The sequence below is a fragment of the Echiichthys vipera genome (assembly GCF_963691815.1).
Source record: "Echiichthys vipera genome assembly, chromosome: 14".
Classification (NCBI taxonomy): domain Eukaryota; kingdom Metazoa; phylum Chordata; class Actinopteri; order Perciformes; family Trachinidae; genus Echiichthys; species Echiichthys vipera.
The window spans coordinates 8734475-8752921 of record NC_139839.1 but is presented as its reverse complement, the minus strand read 5'-3'; the positions used below and the strand labels follow the sequence as shown (position 1 = coordinate 8752921).

The window sequence follows — 18447 nt, the reverse complement described above, 5'->3', positions numbered from 1 at the left end:
ACCTGAATGAAGAGCCTTCTTTCATATAGTGAAAAAATATACAGGATCTACCAGGAATGGGCATGAGTAGTTAATTGCAAGATCGAGGGATCGCATCAATTCCTCGAGGACCAATCGAGCTCGTGCTAATGCTTATTCTCAATCAAAAAAGTCACAGTTACCCTTTAAGGATTTATTTTTCCACAGCCACAACTTCAAAACATTGTTTCCTTACAAAAACGTAAATTTTGCTTTCACATTCTGTTAATGATCAGTCCTGTTGTGGAGAACAGGCGTTCCGCTGGCACTGAGATTGCAGGTGTCAGCTGCTTTGCCAAAACGACTTATTTTTTTGGGACCTCCACCACTTCAGTGGGTTGTTACGAGGATGAATACATGGCTCACTGAAACAAGCCTCTAGCTTGTTGACATCCATATTTTTGAACTAGTCCTCCCCGAAGAGGGTGTCCAGTGCTTCTGTGCTTGCGACGTTGCGACCTCGAGCGTCACTGCTTTCCCCCTCTATATCGTCTGGGCCTTGCCCAGTAACCCTGTTATGTAGGTCTCACAACTCCTCTCAGATGGTGAGGCGAAGAGCCGGTTCCAAAAAATCGTGTGTCTCGGGTCAAGTGCAGACGCAAGAGGGGCTGCACCGGCGCACACAATCGAGTTAGAAAGGAGCACTACTCGAGGGAACTGATCACTCACGCCCATGCCTAGTATCTACTAGAACGGGTTTCATCTTTGATACTAAGACATCTCAATTTTACATTTACTTGCATTGGATGGCGTATAAAGCTGGTGATTATTTGTAGGGGGGCAAATTTGATTGACTGCTGCTGTTGCCACAGTCAGTGTGTCAGAATTGTTTTATCTTTGTGTTTGGTTTGTTCCTGTTTTAACATTGATTTATTTGTGTGCTCTCTACAGTTTTGGCAAGCAGCTGGGGGGCAGACGAGGCTGTGAATGTATCACTTTGGAGCCATCAGAAATGATTGTGGTGAGTAGAGACGCTGCCTCTCTCCCTCTGTCTGTCTCCCTACAAAGCACCTCCCTTTTTATCCTCCCAGTTCTCCCATCTCTTTAATATTATTCCTGTTTTTTCCATCTTTATTGGATGTCTGTATCACCCTTTTTCTCCTTTTTTCATCTCCCTTCCTCTTCCCCTCTTTTTCTTCTTCCCCTGTGTGCCCTCCCCACTCTCTCTGAATGTCTACAAATTGAACTTCAAATGAGCTTCATTGGCAGAATGTGTTGCCAAAATATTTGCCATTGGAAAAAAATGATGTATAATATAGCAATGGTCAATCCCAGGCAATCTTGTATTATTATCTTTCATATTCCTTAAATGGAAATTATGTTTTATGTTTCATACCTAAAATTACCCATCAAATAACGACAAAAATGTTAGCAAAAAACTAAGATAGCAGCTCCAATAGAGAGTGTTGCATAAAAGGTTGTTTGTAGCCATGATGTTGCAAGGCTAGCAAGTTTCCCCTCAGAAAAGCAGTTCTCAGCTTATCCTGCAGGTGTATAACTCTCATCCGTCCCTTAATCTAGTAGTAGCTTTGTGACAGGGTGCTTAAAAAGAGTGTTTGCTGTTTCTTTTTAGTCATAGTAGCATCAGGTCATGTCCATCACTTCCCAGTGTAGTTTTCAACCAGTGTATAGCCCTCGAGCAAAAACATCTGTTCACTGGTTAAACTTTTCCTTCAACTGAGAGAATATCCGAAAGTAGTCATTCAGCTGCAGTTTATAATGCTATTTGCAAACACAAATGCAATGTGTTTCTGTCTGCCTCCACAAGGTCGCAGTGCTTTCAAAGTCTCTGTCTCCTCCCTAAATGTCCCCCCTGTTCTCCTGTCTTCCCTCTCCTGAGTCTCTGTGTCTGAGGGACTGATGGGATCAGACGGGATAAGACAAGATAATTAGTAAAGTTTTACACGAAAAGCAGCAGGCAGCATCAGCTCCACTGTTACTGAGAAGGGAATATAAAACCCTGAACAGACTTGACTTCGTGGCTTCTTGATCGTTACCTGTTCATTATCTTTGACCTTTAACAGTGAGACCCAAGGACTCTCAGACGTTACAGCAAGTCCCCTGCAAGTTTTTATGCAGATTTCTTTTTCAAGAACTGTGAGACTTCTGTTGCTATAACTGTCATTACTGTACCCAGGGGCACAATGATGAAACCTTATCATCCGTAGACAGACTGTCACTTTCACTTTAAACTGAGGCAATAATGTGCAGGCTTTTTATTAAAATTAATATCAGTGTAACCCTTCTTTCTCACTTACACAGTAATGATTTAACCAGTTTCACTCTGAAACAATTTAGATTTAGAGCTTCGAGCAGTTCACGGGGAAATTTCCCCTGTATTATAGGAAATCATTTCCTCTGCAGCTGAAAAGAAGAACAATGGAAGATCTCTTTCAGAAACTTTTTGAACCGCTGATTGTGTTATTCATCTGCAGCATTCAGTTTTAGTTGACACTGTTTAATAATGTAAACGTATCGAGTCAAAACGTATTTCGCGGTTTAACGGTGGGTTATGTGTTGTCGATTTGTCATTTTTAAGTGCCTGAACATTATCGAAGAAAGCAATGCTACTTACACATACTGTTACTCATTCTAAATGATGCTCATTCAGACATTATATAGAAATAGACCATAAATCAATGTTTGTTTGCTTGTGTGTGTGCTCTTTGTTTGGGTTACTGACGGTATAGAGAAAAAGAAAGAAAGAAGTTGGAATTGTGGATGAATTTGCAGTAAAGTAATGGGGCTCTTGTAGCCTACAGTTAAAAGAGAGTGTTGGAGAAGGGGAAGTAAATGAGTAACACTCTCCCCTCATCAACAATGGCACATTTTGATCAACAGCTCGAAGAAATGACGAGCTACAGCAACTAAACTCAGGAAGTCCCTTTTGCTCCTTGCATAACTACCACATATAAAGACCCGGTACAGTCAAAAAGATTAGATTAGTAACAGAGCAGTGACAACGTAACAATTGTAATACAGATTCATCATGTTTTCATGCTGTTGCTTCACTGTGATGTCCTAAAAGTGTAATTCAAATCAATTTTATTTACAGTGCCAAATCATAACAAAGGTTATCTCAAACACTTTACATATGGGGTAGGTAAAGACCACACTCTATGACTTATTGATGATGTACGTAGACCCAACAATTATCAGTAACTATAATAATATCTATAGTAATGTAATATGACTTATATTCTATGGCAGTAAATATAGTAGAATAGTAGAGGACCCCAAACTTCCCTTTCCCGGGTCACATTAACCAGCTTTAACTGGGGGATCCCGAGGCGTTCCCAGGCAAGTTCAGAGATATAATCTCTCCACCTAGTCCTGGGTCTTCCCCGAGGCCTCCTCCCAGCTGGACGTGCCTAGATCACCTCCCTGTGGTGGTGCCCAGGGGTCATCCTTACTAGATGCCCAAACCACCTCAACTGGCTCCTTTCAACGCAAAGGAGAAGCGGCTCTACTCCGAGTTCCTCACGGATGGCTGAACTTCTCACCCAATCTCTAAGGGAGACTCCAGCCACCCTTCTGAGAAAACCTATTTCGCCCGCTTGTACCCGCGACCTCGTTCTTTCGGTCATGACTGAGTAATGATCAATCAATGATGATTAGTGGTAATAACAGCTGTGATACAATGAGATACGTTATATTACTAGTGTTAGTGTTTTTATGGCTGAAATTTTAAAAAATTTAAAAAAAAAAACTAATGATAGTATACATATATGAGTAATTGTAAAAATAGCAGCAGATGTTGGAAGGGAGAAATGCAAAAGTAAAAGGGAGCTTGTTGGAAGCAAAGCTATCTTTTCTTAAGCATCAATAAACATTACAATAAATATGTTCTAAGAAGTTGTTGCAGATTTATGTTTGAAAAATCAGCACCAGGGCTGCAAACTCCTCCCAGTTGTTCCAGGGACATCAGAACATAAATTTCCTAGAAAGTTCCAGCAATGAAAAAGGGTTATAACAGTGAGGTGCCCTTTCATCAAGGCACTTAATCCGAAACTACTCCTATGGGGCCATTCAGAGGCTATTGCGACAGTAAAAGGGAGTGGTGGGAGTACTGAAGATCTTCCAGGTATGGTTGTGCGGTATTGAGCGAATGTGAAGTTAGGTATAGCAGGAATAGAGCCAACACGCTCAGTTGACTCAGTTGCCTGGGGGATAAAGGACAGACAATTTGAATAAAATAAAGAGTTTGCAGCTGAGGAAATATATTTGAATTCATCTTGTCTGAGTTTGTATCCAGTGTGTCTGCTATCCAGGAAGAGTAGAGAGAGAGAGATGTTGGTGAAGGAGGAGAGGAGTGAGTGCTAAAGGGATAAAGTGGATCAGCTGATCATAGTCTTAGGGAGAATATGAGGTGTTTTTTTATGTCTTCACATATGGGCATGTCTGTTTTCAAGTATTTGCATTTTTGTCTGAGAACCAGGAAATGAGATTATGTGGAGGCTGTTATTGTTTTTAATATCCAAGCATATCCTTGTCTTATCCATCTTTAATGGTCTATGTTGCAGCAGAGAGGGTGGGTCTTGGCATTTGGAGTATACGCTCTTTTCCACAGAGTCAGAGTCCGAAACGGTTTTATTGACAAGTAAGTTTTCACACACAAGGAAATTGCCTTGGTGTCGCGGTGCATAATAGAAACATGTATAATATAGATTATATACATTTTTTTAAAATGTCCAGTGATTAAAAAAACAGAGAATAGATTTTGAATGTGTTGTGTGAAAATATTCACCATATAAAGAATATGTGCAATGTGAAAATGGACAGATGGAGATGCACAGAATATGATGAGTAGTGTTGGCTGTGGAGGGTAAACAGATGTGCAATGACAAACAGATGTGCAATGATAATAATGGTTGTAATACAGACTGTAAGCTTTTGAAATTGAAACCACTTCCTCATCTATATTGAGACGGGTTTGTGCTGTATACAGAGCTGTGCAAAAAGAGAGATTACAGTTTTCAAAGGCAAAACCAGTCTTTAACACCCTTTGATAATTACACTGCTGGGCCAGTTTTCCCCTTTGAGGTGTTGACAACACATCGTTCTAATGGAACTAATGGGAGATGTTGTACAATGCTACAAGATAACAGTTGTTTTATCTTTGTAAAGATGCCCAATTAGCTTAGAATATGGACAGAAAGCCCTGTGAACACATTACAGCTTTTTAAAGAGGCCAGCGAAATAAAGCATCTTTGAGTGTTTAAACTGTGTTACAGAGACTGGACTTGTAAAACCCATTTTTACTTTTTCTCATGTTTTGGATTTGACTGTTTGCATTCAGATTGAATTATTGCTTATCGTCCAATGCTTGGCGAAAGTCTATGACTAAAACGTAGCTGCGTCTTCAGCGCTTTTTGACGCCCACAACTTTATCAACAGATTCTAGCTTTAATAGCAGGTTGGACTTCTATTGTCAAGTCAAGACAATCTCAGGTCAAGAGTTACATGGTTATGTTCCTCCCAGTGATTTCACTACGTATATTCATTCATAAAGTGATGCTTGTGTCTATGTGAATGGTTGTTGCAAGCATATCATTGAGTATTAAACTGCAACATGGACATAAAATAAAATCCTACTTTTGCCAGGTGTATACTTTAATGTAGTTGCCATTCAACCTATACCCAGTGAAAGAAAGCTTTTGCATTTGCCTTCAGTTGAGCCTTTCTTGGGAAAATCCTTCTGACGCACAACAGTCGATGTGTGTTTGGATTCAGGCAGTAGCGGCTCCTGGCTGGGTAGTCAGCTTGATTGGTAAAAGCTGAACAGACGAAGAAATAAGTGGTACATTCTTTTCCCAAATCCAAAAGAACACACCACAGCGCTGGTTGAGTGACGGATGATTTCTGGCAAGCATCTTTGCAGTGAGCGCTTATCATCAATGATGCCTTCAGACATAAAAATGGATGAACTGGACACACATACACACACTTCAAGATAAACACACAAGAGCAGAGGACTGTGGTCTAGTCACACTGCGTTGCAGCCAATCAGCTAATTAGGGCCATGGGAATAGTAGAGGGAGTGTAATTTGTGACTCTGGTCACAGGATGGACAGGGGTGACATTCAGACTGGTAGGGCGGGGTTGTTTTTTTGTGTGTGTGTGTGTGTGTGTGTGTGTGTGTGTGTGTGTGTGTGTGTGTGTGTGTGTGTGTGTGTGTGTGTGTGTGTGTGTGTGTGTGTGTGTGTGTGTGTGTGTGTGTGTGTGTGTGTGTGTGTGTGTGTGTGTGTGTGTGTGTGTGTGTGTGTGTGTGTGTGTGTGTGTGTGTGTGTGTGTGTGTGTGTGTGTGTGTGTGTGTGTGTGTGTGTGTGTGTGTGTGTGTGTGTGTGTGTGTGTGTAATGAAAGTGGGAAGAGGGGAGTAAGAAATGAATGAATAGAGCAAAAAGTAGGGGGTGATCCACGGTGGCAGGCAAGCCCTCAGATAGACAGAGAGGAATGTTAACTGACTGATGAGTGGATGGGAAGATCGTCACATAAATTTCAAGGGACAGAGGAAACAGGAAATATGATCACATTAAGGCTGGGAGAGTCAATCACAAACAGAAAGGCAAGACTTCTCAACGGCTGACGGAACTGGTCACGGGACAGATGGGGGTTGTATTCAGTCATGCAGTTAGAGAGGCACATACACTGTGAGACCAACAGATGTTTATATGGTCACAGGATCGAGGTGAGAGTGTGCTACATTTCTAAACTCCCCTCCCAGAATTTGGAGTACATTTTCCTTCAGGCTGCTTGTCTCGTGAGGCTTGTTAAAACGAGGCAAGATGACATTTTTTTTTTGTTGCCATAAAAAGGGACATCGATACCAATACTTTCCCATTTTACTACTGTTGTTTGGCATTTAATCTCTGAACTACTCATCTTGCAGCTGTTTCCGAGTCCATTACAGCTAAACTACCCACAATGCTGCAGTTATTCTGTATATTACAGCAGAACTCGCTGACATAGGGTTGTTCCTCTGTCTATTCCAACCCATAGCAGCTATTGAGTCCCCTTTCATCAGGGACAGAAAATGATTGAGTCCATCTTCTCTCTCGTGTTTTAATTTAAAGCTGCTTTCATTCGCTGTCTTCAATCAAAGCGCTATGTGATGTATGCCTTACAGAGATATTACCCTAGTCTCTTTGTATTTTTTAGGTTACACTGATGTTATTGTATGCGTCACATGTAGGAATAAAGAAAGGCGCACAGTACAAATGTCAGTCCTCTGGCTGTTCTTCAGCTTGTTTTGGTTTACCCTCGTCTCAAAGCAAGAACATGAACACAGTAGTTGCATAGCCCCATAACTTTTAAAGGACAATCATATGTCTGTAAGGCTAATGTGAATACTCATGACTGACTCGAGGTCTTTGAGAAAAACTGAACAATGGTCAAATGTAATTCACTGTCTCTGGCATTCATATACTCATGTAAACTTTAATAGTAAGAACATTATCACATTGTAAGCTCAATGGGGCAAGTAGAAGGATGTCATACCAAAATATCCATTTTATAACTGAAATGTAGCCAATTATGTATTATAATTTGTATTCTGCATTGGTTCTGTGAACTAAAAGTGAATAGCAATTTTGTAAAATACATTCAGTCAGATTATTTATTATACTAATTATTTATAATCACATGTATTACGTATCTAATTTATGCATGGACACATGGTGTGCTAATTGATGCATTTTAGTTGTCAGCGACTATAGATTATAGTGTAAACTGGTGGGAAAATGCAGATGAAGAGTAAGAGTCATGAGATGTAAGAGAGGCTTAAAACCAGCCAGGGAAGGGGAATGATGAAGATAATGAGTAAGAAAGTGGAGATGAGTCAAAGTGAGAGACAGAAAGAGGAGTGTGAAGAACATGTAGCTCAAAAACACAATATGATCGGTCCCCTCTTACTTTCTTCTTTCTGACAGAAAAAGCTTGACAAAATGGAAGGCTGAACAACAGGCAGTGATATTCTGAGCAGGCAAAAAGAAACATACGTAGAGCACACTTGTTAGAAGGTGCCGAATTATCCAATCAAACTTCTGGACAAACAACAATGAACGACTAAGCAATAACATCTGACCACAAACCCTAAAGCACGACATGGTTGGGAAGTGAGAAGAGGAAAATTAGGCTGACACATGGGTAACGTAGTGCATGATTTACTTGATTTTACATGTGGACCCCAATATAATGGTAACAGATGGATAGATAGATAGAAGTAAGACAAAAGTGAAAGAGGCTTGTGGCTACATTTAACGCTACTAGCATTACACACCTGAACCTCCGACCAAACTGTTAGTAGTTGGGTTGCATTATGGATAATGTAGGCGCAGGGCTTCAACAAGGAAGAAGCCCTGCGCAAGGAAGAGGAATGTGCAGAATGAGAGTCACTGAGAGTCACTTCATTAAGACATCAGATGCCTCACTGGGTTACTATCTGTCTGTTACTGGACAAGCATGGAAAGAGGGTTGTGGCTACATTTAACGCTACTAGCATTACACACTGGAATCTCCAACCAAACTGTTGGTAGTTGGGTTGCATTATGGATAATGTAGGCGCAGGGCTTCAACAAGGAAGAGGAATGTGCAGAATGAAAAAGGTGGCATTCCTGGCTCTGACAGTGTTATAAAAGTGTAATGCTAAATCATTGCAGTAATCGTTTAACAGCAATGTTTTGTCAGAATAACTGGAAGGGTTAGAGTTGGAATATCTAGTTGTATTTCTGCTCTGTCTAGCATGAAATTAATATTCAAACCATTTATCATAAAAGAAAAAATACCAAAACAGAAGTAAATAAAAGACTGGTTGAAGGAAGATAAAAAAGATAAAACCAAGTGGCTTGCAACACTGAAGGAGAGCCTTTCCTCTCAAGGTTGAGTAACATATTTCGAATTTTTTAACAATAGCGGAGTTACCGACATAATAAGGCTGTTGACTTACTTAACATTATGCAATGGAGAAAGAAAGCAAATTCCTCCGGCAACAAGAGACCGGGACAAAAAGCCTAGGGGGAATGATTTGTATGGCCGGAATCTGTGTGCTGTGCTGTTTTTTTCTGCCTGGCGAGGATATTTGTGTATTTACGGTTTCCTGGAGGAAACTGTGGGCTCAGTGTATGCTCTGTGCGCGTGTCTCAGACAGCGAGAGAGAGAGAGAGCATGTGAGTGAGTCTGTCAGTATGCAACGTGTTGAGCAGCTGAACTCTGTCTTGAACTCTCCGGCTAAGAAGAGGACAACTCTCGCCAAAGACAGAAAAAGAGACAACCCTTCTTTTTGTTCATTTAGTTTGGTTCTTTTCTTTATTTAGTTGTGGATGCTTGCTCAAGAGGATGTGATATTGCAGGATCCCTCAGGATTTTGGACCTTTTAAAAAAAAAATTGGACGTAACACTTCTATTCATCTTTGGTCGAGAAGTGTTTCCCTGTTGTTTTTGTTTCTCCCCTCCCGTGGTATTTCCTGCTTTTATGTGTTGTTCTGATACCGTCCTTGAGTCCGGATGAGTGCGCTCCGCTGGCACAGGCTCTCTGCGCTCTGGAAGAACTGGATGTTCAACCAGGAGCCAGCAGAAGAGCTGGGCCAGATCTCAGAAGCTCCGGGGCAGGAAGCAGAGCCTCAGAGAAAGGAAGAGAACACACTCAAGGATCACAACTCTGACTATCAGAACCAAACAGAACTTAAGACCCCAAACTTGGATTATAAGAATGAGAAATCAGATCACAATGTGAACTCGGTTCCTAAGATCCAAAAGTCTGACCAACTAAAACGGAGCAGCTCTGAGCCGTGCTCTACCGTATCAAACAGTGAGGTTCGGTCCTCCAGCTGTCCTCACACACCTGAAGGTTGTGGGTGCGAATGCCGTAGAAGCTTCTATTCTGAGGAGGGTGTCGACTGTGTATTGCAGGTGGATAACGGCAGCGAGGGGGACGACAGTTTTCTGCAGAGAGAAGGATCCCAACGGAGGTCCAGACGGCGCTTCAGGAGGGTCAACCCCAGGGGAGAGCGGGAACTCATTACAGACGGCCAAGAACCTGCCAGCTACAACACGGTAAGAGAAACAACACTACTAGTAGCTCCGTACAATGACAGGTCTTTTTTGCGCTCTACAGTATGTTCACTTTTAGATTAATGTCAAACAGTAAAAAAAACTTCCATATTATGAAGCTATTCCAACACAATTTTACGTTTATGCCTGTAAAATTTGATTTCTTTTACTGTACATACTGTTTATAGCAAGTTATGTTTCAGGGGTTCTTAAAATAGACTCATAGCAGAATTTAGAGCTCTCCAAAAGTCTGATTTTCTGAAACCTGCTGACATCCTGACTAATTAGTGCTTTTAGTCTCGACAGACACATGTTAGAAAGTTGCCTCAGCTTATACTTCTTAAATCCTGCTGCTCTTTATAAAAAAAAAAGATTTTCAGCATAGCACAATTATACACTCATTAGTTTGAGCAACTCAGCCACAATTATCAGATACAGAAATTCATAAGAATTCATTATTCATATGAAATGCATAAAGACAGAGGGTGTAGAGGATACACAGTCACAGGTTTCAAATTCAAACTGACATTGTTTGAGTCTTGTTCTTATCAGAGAGCCTCGACCTTTGTGCAACACAAACTCCTTCTACGCTCGCTAAATACTTACCACCAGTGTGATATGGTCTACATGTTCTGTTAGATATAATGAACATATGATGAAGAAAATTTAAAAGTTCCCTTGGAAAAATCTTTTTGGCAGTTTGTGTAGATATACATTTGTTTATAAATAGTGGCTCTGAACATTCTTGTCATTTGAGTGCTCACAGAGAAGATAAATGCCAGAAACATTGTCAACTACATTTTTGACACAATAAAAAGGGAAATTGTAGGAAAAAACAAACTAGGTCTCTCTTGTGGCCACTTGAACAATGCCTGTGTAAGAAAAGTACTGAAACTGAGTGTGTGTGTGTCTGTGTGTGTGTGTTTTGAGTTTCCCTCCTTCTGATAGAATCACTGGAGCCAGCAGTGTGTCAGTTACAGTCTTGACTAATCACTAGAAGCCACCCTTTGCCACACACAGTCACACACACACACACACACACACACACACACACACACACACACACACACACACACACACACACACACACACATACTTCTCCCAGCTCATGCAAAGTTCCCTTAGGTGTTACAAAGGGGCTTGATGGAGATCTTAAAGTGTCCTCTGCAGACCCTACGCGGTAGTCTCTTGGTGATGGATAAACTTTTTAAAATTACATTTCTTACCTTCAGCATTGCCGAGTCCCACCACATTATTGTTTGTGACTGCATTTGTTATGTAAAGGCGAACCACTCTGATGCGCTAGCACAGCACAAAGACGCAGGACAAAAAAATTGGGACAGTGTGAATGTTCTGGAAATACAGATAGTTAAATTAGTCACACAGATAGTTTGCATACTGGCCCATTATGACTGTTACTTTCTCTTCTCTTTTCACAATTCTGCTGATGTCTTCAAGGTTATGGCAATGTCTATCTCTACTCCATCTTTTTTTCGGTTGATATGCCTGGCGTGTGTTTTTGTGTGTGCATGAATGTGTATGTGAGTCACTTTTGGTACAGGCACCTGTTGTTTAGATACAGGCAGTGTTGGAAAAAGCGGGTAATTTTGAGGCTGCCACACACATACACTCACTGCTGTCTACCAACACTGTGGGTGGCAAATAGGAAGGGGGCTAACTGTGGAATAAACAGACGCATGCTGGGAACAACAACAAGACTGGTTAACAAATGTAGGATGAGGTGTTAAGTTTGACATTTAAACCTGACAGGAAAGACACATGTTTGAGACAACTCTTGAGCCCCTGTCTCTCTGACAATCTAGTGTACTCATGGTGGCACATATCCTGAGCTTCACAATGGCTCTTCAGAAATCTATGGGTTACATCACAGAGACTACATCGTTGTTTTATACGATCTATGGCTATAGCAGAGCGAGCCATCAAAAAGTTAGATACAAATAAAAGACCAAACCCATCTTCAAACTCAACCTTTGTTTCGATGATGAAAATCTGACCGCAGACAGACATGTATACACCTGGCAAAATACTCAAAACCACAGACACACAAGGTGAAACTAATACCAACCTCAAATATTGCACTGGTAATAAACAAGAGCAAGAATACATTGGCCTGGTAGCACTGAACTAAAAAATGATTTTTTCTCAAATGTTAAAAATAGACAAAAAATAAACATAAATACTGCAACACATAAGTGCCAGAGCTGCCTTTGAACCTTCCTACAGTGAAGGGAGGTTTAAATTTAGGATTTTCCAAACTACAATCCCTAGCACTGAAGGAGCCTTGTAGTAAAATGTGGGACTTTTACAACGGCAACATCTGGTCAATGATCATCCTTTGACTATATGTCTGAATTTCATCATGCTGAGATATATCTCTGCAAAAGGAATGATGAGAAATTACTCAAACACATCGCTGAATTAGACTGAATTTCCAAGTTCAAATGTTATGTCTGCTGCTGTAGGAATGAAGGTATGTTTGTTCACTTAAATGCTTTAAGAAGTAATTGATTCATTGATCATTTTACGTTCCTTCTCTCTGTAATTAATAAACCAAGAGGTCAGATAACTGGTTACTGCAGAAAAATGCATTTAAAAACAGCTGTTGTTTTTGTACAATCGTGCGATTTTTCCTTTCTTTTTTGAATGTATCTTAGGAGGTCGCCCATTTGTGACCATATGATGGTAATGGGTGAATGTTACAGGTATAAATGTACTCACACACTCAAAGAGGACTGATTTTGTGGCAGTGGATCAGAGGATGTTGTTTAGAGGCCTTACTGAACCATAATAACATCAGTAATCCATTATCACTGGTGTGTACCGGTGTCTGGTGTCTCTCTCGTAATGGCTGGCTCTAGAGTGATTGAAAGTTCCTGAAGCTATGAACTAAGGAGAGTCCTAAATAGCATCTCTTGTATCTTAAGCAGAGAATGAAGCACAATACGTCTTCTACTTAAAAACAAATCACACCAACTAGTTGGCCTGCTTGTGTATTTTTTGGGATTTCAGAAGCAGATGAGAACAGACAGACTGCTGATTAGATTGAGCCTTATTCTATTATTTTATTTCACTGCTTTTATTCTTTGCGACGGCTCTGGTTGTGATCGATTCCCATTGATCCAGTAACCTGATTCCTCTTCCAGCAGGGTGAGAGGCAAAAGATCCTGTGCATTCTCTCACTTCCACGACAGACCACTGGGATTCAGTAATGACTCGGACTCATACCACACACACACACACACACGCACACACACACACACGCACACACATGCACACTGAGAGTCACTTCATTAAGACATCAGATGCCTCACTGGGTTACTGTCTTTCTGTTACTGGACAAGCCTGGATAGATAGATAGATGGATGAACCCATCCCCTAATTTGCTTTGCAGGGGAAACCTGCTCTAAGGGCTTTTACAGCCAGGCTACTCCAAACAACCCCTGGATCATTAATTTAACTTGATGTAGGTTCAGCCATCTGCACAGGATAGTTCAGTATGCACAGTGCCAGAATAAAATGTGTGATGTTATTCTGTCTTAGAGATCCAAGTTTTGTGTTTGTGTTTTCATACATTCTATTTCAGAGACAAGCCAGTAACACACTATGAACCAAGTGAGGCTCACTTTAATGTAGTCATTTGAGAATATTTTCAGGCTTCATTTGCTGCTAGACCTGTCTCGAACATGCTTTTAGAAACGTGTAGAGCATGAAGCAGCATCCTCTGCTGTTGTGAGGCAATCGAGTGTCGGTACACGCCGGAAACACCACGACGCTTGCAACGTCTGTGGTTAGCACACTTCCTGTCTCTTAAGTCAAAACGTCTGAAGTCTGCTTCATTTTTCCCTTCCAAACCCGTTAGCATTTGTTTCTCCTCTCTGGCTAACCTGGGACAGATATGAGTTAAGTGTGAAATACTGCGTTAATGATTTAAAGCATCAGCCACCAGTGAACATATAATTTCTTAAGGCAGAGAGGAAGGTCTGTGGAAGCTACTCTAGGCAAGATTTCTAAAATTACACTCTCTCTGTACTCTGGACGTGTCCCGCTTGCCCACATTACTGTAGCTAGATGATGTGGTTAGTCATTAATTGGAAATCTCTTGACGCAGGAAGCAACAAATCACACCAAACTTCCGAAACAGAAATGAGCAAATGTCCAAGAGACAGCTGTGCTCAGCAATTGATGGATTGATATCCTTTAACATATTATATTTATTCCCTCACTAAGAAGAATTTAAAGTCTGAGGAGGACATTTGTAAAACAACTTTGATTGTATATGGTAAAACTTCTATCTTTTTTTTTTTTAGCTCTGTAATATGAATCTCAGTTTGTGACACAAGAAAACAGACGCATGCCCACAAAGTTACATAACACATCACACCGGTAGGTTTGTAGTTATTTTCTAAACCTAGTGTCACACATTATTGGTAGTTATAATAGTCACAAATGTGGAATATTGTCTTTGGCTTCACAGGTTGGTTAAAACACATCATAGTAAATCACAATACATACAATAAATTGTGCAACATGCAGAGAACAGACATTTTTCCAGTGTGAGTGCAAAGACTTTGTAAGTGTTCTTGGTTGCTGCAGTGTCTCAATAGGCCCCAAGGGCAGTTATATGAATTATTTTTAAAAAAGTAGGTTAGTGGCACCACTGCTGGAGAAAACAGCTGAAACGTCTCCATCAGCAAACTTCCTGAAGACCCCAAGACTCTAAATGCTTAGTAGCACCCTACTTTTGCTGTGTGGAGGAGGCATCTTCTATCTGCCGAGAGAGATCATGTCAGTCGAAAGCTTCAGAACTGACACTAAATGGCCTTAGTGGTGAGGTTGAACTACTGTTCCCGAGGTAAAAAAATTAACTTTCAATCTTGAGAATGGAGCTACCTTTGCGTGAAAGCTTCTTAATGTTTACTTATGTTTCATTGTTGTAAAAGCTTACATGGTCTGTGCGATGCACGTAGCCTTAACACTCAACACTCTTACCTAATAGCTATCTAATCCCAGTTTATTTTTAGGGAGCCATTAGCGGTGACTTTACCTTGATGACTCTGTCTTTGGAGGTATCATATTAGTGCTCATCATGCAATGACATTACTCAAGTTACTCTAACGCCATCGCTTACAATTAGGTTAAATCTAAGGTTGTACTCATCATTTAGTGAGCAAGTCATGGGTGTGACTCATAAAAATGCTTTGTCATAAGAGTGTCAAATTTGTGTGTAGAGTAATGGAAAAAATGACTCTGCGTCATCTTTCCATCTCCCCTCAGGTTTGAAGGTCACTCAGATGGGGGGATGGGAAGATTCACTTGCTTTGTAACAGATAATTCCGGTCAATTTGACATGGTCTCTAAAGTTTGATTCTACCGGCCATTTTGGCATGCGAAATTGGTCATTTGGCAAGTAAAAACAAGTCTGGGAAAACTGTGGAACCCATCCACTGTGGTTGTTTGTTGAAATAGTCAATTTCCTGTGCTGATTATGTTGGAATGAGCTTGCTGATGTCGTTCAGTTTTATATAGTTTTACTTGGCATCCTGTAACGATGAAGTTGTTAACGTTCCCGTTATATTCCTGGCTTCATTTTCATCGCTCAACAACACCTAGTCCTATACAACAGATCTGTGTGTGTGTCTGTGTGTGCGTGTGTGTATGCGTGTGCGTGTGCGTGTGTGTGTGTGTGGTACTATTTTATAGTACGTAGCAGATGTATGTTTAAATGCAAGATTGCAAGATACAAACACGTGTGTAGGTTTTTATGTACGTCTGTCTTGCTGTCCATCTTGTTTGTACTTTTGCAGAGCTTAAACATTCTGGCAGGCTTTTGTTTTCAGTCTGTTCCTGAGCTCATCTGGTCCCATTCTATCAGAATGCAGGTGGGGCCAGCTAAACCCCAGGGGCCTCCAGCCAGCTCTGCCACTGCTAGACCAAGTAGACCCCCTGGGGAGGGAGAGACAGGGAGCCAGGAAGAAGGGGAAAGGAAGAGAATAAGAAACCATGATAATAAAAAAATGTTCACTCAGAAAACGGTGCAACTATAAGGAGGGCTGCATAATCATATATATAATTAGTATCCTTATTGTTTAATTGGATATTTGTCTATGAAAATGAAATGGGAATGGACAGTTCTTAAAGTCGCTGTGTTATTAAATGAACAATAAAAGAGACTTATGGTGATGAGGAAATACACCAGGATGATGGTATCATAGCCTAGAAGGCCAGAGATTGGTATTGATTAGCAGCTGTATTAAATTGTTCAGATACATCAGGGTTTTTTATTTCACCTTTTATGGAAATGTATGAGTCAGTTTGTGGGCGGATTGTTTCACATTATTCATCTCATAGACATCACTGTTACTCTATCTACAGTACAGTTAAGGTGATACAATTCAATATCAACATTCCTCACAAACAATAAGTGGGTTTCCATCCCCTTGACTTTATGCATTTTCAATTTGCGCATAAAAAAAACACCTGAATTGAAGCTAAAATGGATAATATATATAATATCTATAAAAGCAAATGGTGACTGCTTTTGGTCACCTAGTAAAATATTTAAACATTTAAAAAGAAAGAAAAACACATTGGCATTCAGGTTTCTAGCAACCCAAGAAAGAAAACGTAGACTTGGCAACACTGCTTTATTGTGATCTAGATTTCCTTTCCTTTCACTCTGCAATGTCTCGTGAAGCAGAGATGCCATGAGAATAACCTTTTAAAAATCAAGACGGGGAGGAAGGAGGGCGTCAGGGAGTAGGACAGAATGAAGGGGGAGGGGGGGGGAGGGGGGTAAATGATAAGGAGAGAGGGATGAGAGACAATTATATAAAATGTAACATAAAAATCAGTGACATTACAGTGTCTCTTTCAAAATGGTGACGAAAGACGGATGTGAATAAGTGCAGGAGTGACAAGGAATGAAGGATTACGAAAAGATGGATGTATAGGAGTGAGGGGCGCTGAAGGTCCGATAGAGAAGAGGGGTTGAGGGAGGAGAAAGGAAGGTTGAAATGAAGACTGGAAAATAATAGGGGCTGACAGGTAATGAAAAAGATGAGTGGGCCAGTAGCAGAAGGGGTGGTGAGGCATGGGGCAGAAAGGTGAAGGTTGTGGGAAGGTCAGATGGAGATTTAATGGGAGGCAGGAAGGATAGGGTGAAAGAAAGGCAAGGTCAAGAAGGGTTAAGACAGGAGAACGATGGAGGTCGGTCGGAGGATAAGGTATTGGAAGGATGGATCTAACTAGGGTTAATTGTACTACACATAAGTAAAGTGTCATTAGTTTAACTTGCTCTGACTGTCAGTGAGGTGGGCTTTAGTGCGTCAAAGCTGAAATCTTTTGAGAGTTAAATTTGGCTGACTTTTTCTGTCAAACAAGGCTGTCCTGGTTGCCACTTATGCACAAAAACTATATTTTTTTTCTGGCTCCCAATTACTCAGAAGAATTCCAAACAAAACTTAGGCTTTACAATCTAGAGAAACGTCGAGTATGTCATTTGTTTTCTACAGTCTGCGTCTACAAAAAATACGGAAAAACTATAAATTGGATAACTGGCAACAAGCGAAAAACCAAAACCAAAAAGGACAAAATATTTTTTATCCAAAGAGTTGGCGCTGTTGAATGCAACGATCGTGTGCCAATCAATTACTTGTTTACTTCCTCAAATTGTGAGTCAGGCTCCAAACACTCAACACAGTTTTGGACGGATGCCTCCAAACAACCAGCAAAACCACATTCTCAGTCACCCAGCGGTGCTCCAGCCCTGCTGCTGGACTCCTGCTGCATTCACTGTCCATGCACAAAAACACAGCTTCACACACTTTCTGTAAATGCTCTTAAAAAGACTTAAAATAAATGCTCTGACCGAAAATTATAAAAGGTGGTATTTTTAACATGCAATGACAGCTTTGGTTTTACATTTTTTTTTTTTAATTTGCCTTAAGTACCTGCAGACATGCATGGATGTGTGTAGAGTGCAGTAGATTGGGCACCGCACTGTATCAGTGGGGCACTGTTGTTGCTGCTAATTTTAGGGATTACATCAGCATCACTAAGATGACAACCTTGTTGAACTCCATCTCTATATCCCTCTCTGCTTCTTCCTTCACTCCTCCCTCCTCCTCTTACCTCTTTCCCCTATGCTCCAATCATCCTACCTCCCTGCTATCATCTTCTGTCTAGCCTTCATCTTCCCTGTGATGAGAAGGTATCTGCAGGATAATATTTGGTGTCTTCCTATGAAGTATGCCTGGACATAAAAACACATGGTGTGCATATATTATAATCTACATTCATACTAATACACTTTCAGACTTCAGTCTATGTTTTTGGCTTTTTTGTCTCGTAAATTGTGATTA

At 40.7% G+C, this 18447-nt stretch overlaps 1 protein-coding gene across 4 annotated transcripts in view; it reads left to right on the top strand.

Moving 5' to 3' along the window:
* rapgef6 (Rap guanine nucleotide exchange factor (GEF) 6) overlaps positions 1-18447 on the top strand; it is a gene marked incomplete at its 5' end in the record, with an annotated part of 147517 nt that overhangs the window by 48742 nt on the left and 80328 nt on the right. For 3 of the 4 annotated variants that reach the window (XM_083926496.1, XM_083926495.1, XM_083926497.1), the window contains 2 exons: positions 910-979; positions 9926-10069. In XM_083926496.1, coding sequence (XP_083782622.1) covers positions 910-979; positions 9926-10069 — 214 coding nt within the window. Of the gene's footprint in view, positions 1-909; positions 980-9520; positions 10070-18447 lie in introns of those variants that run through there. The other variant, XM_083926494.1, reaches the window with a different exon arrangement.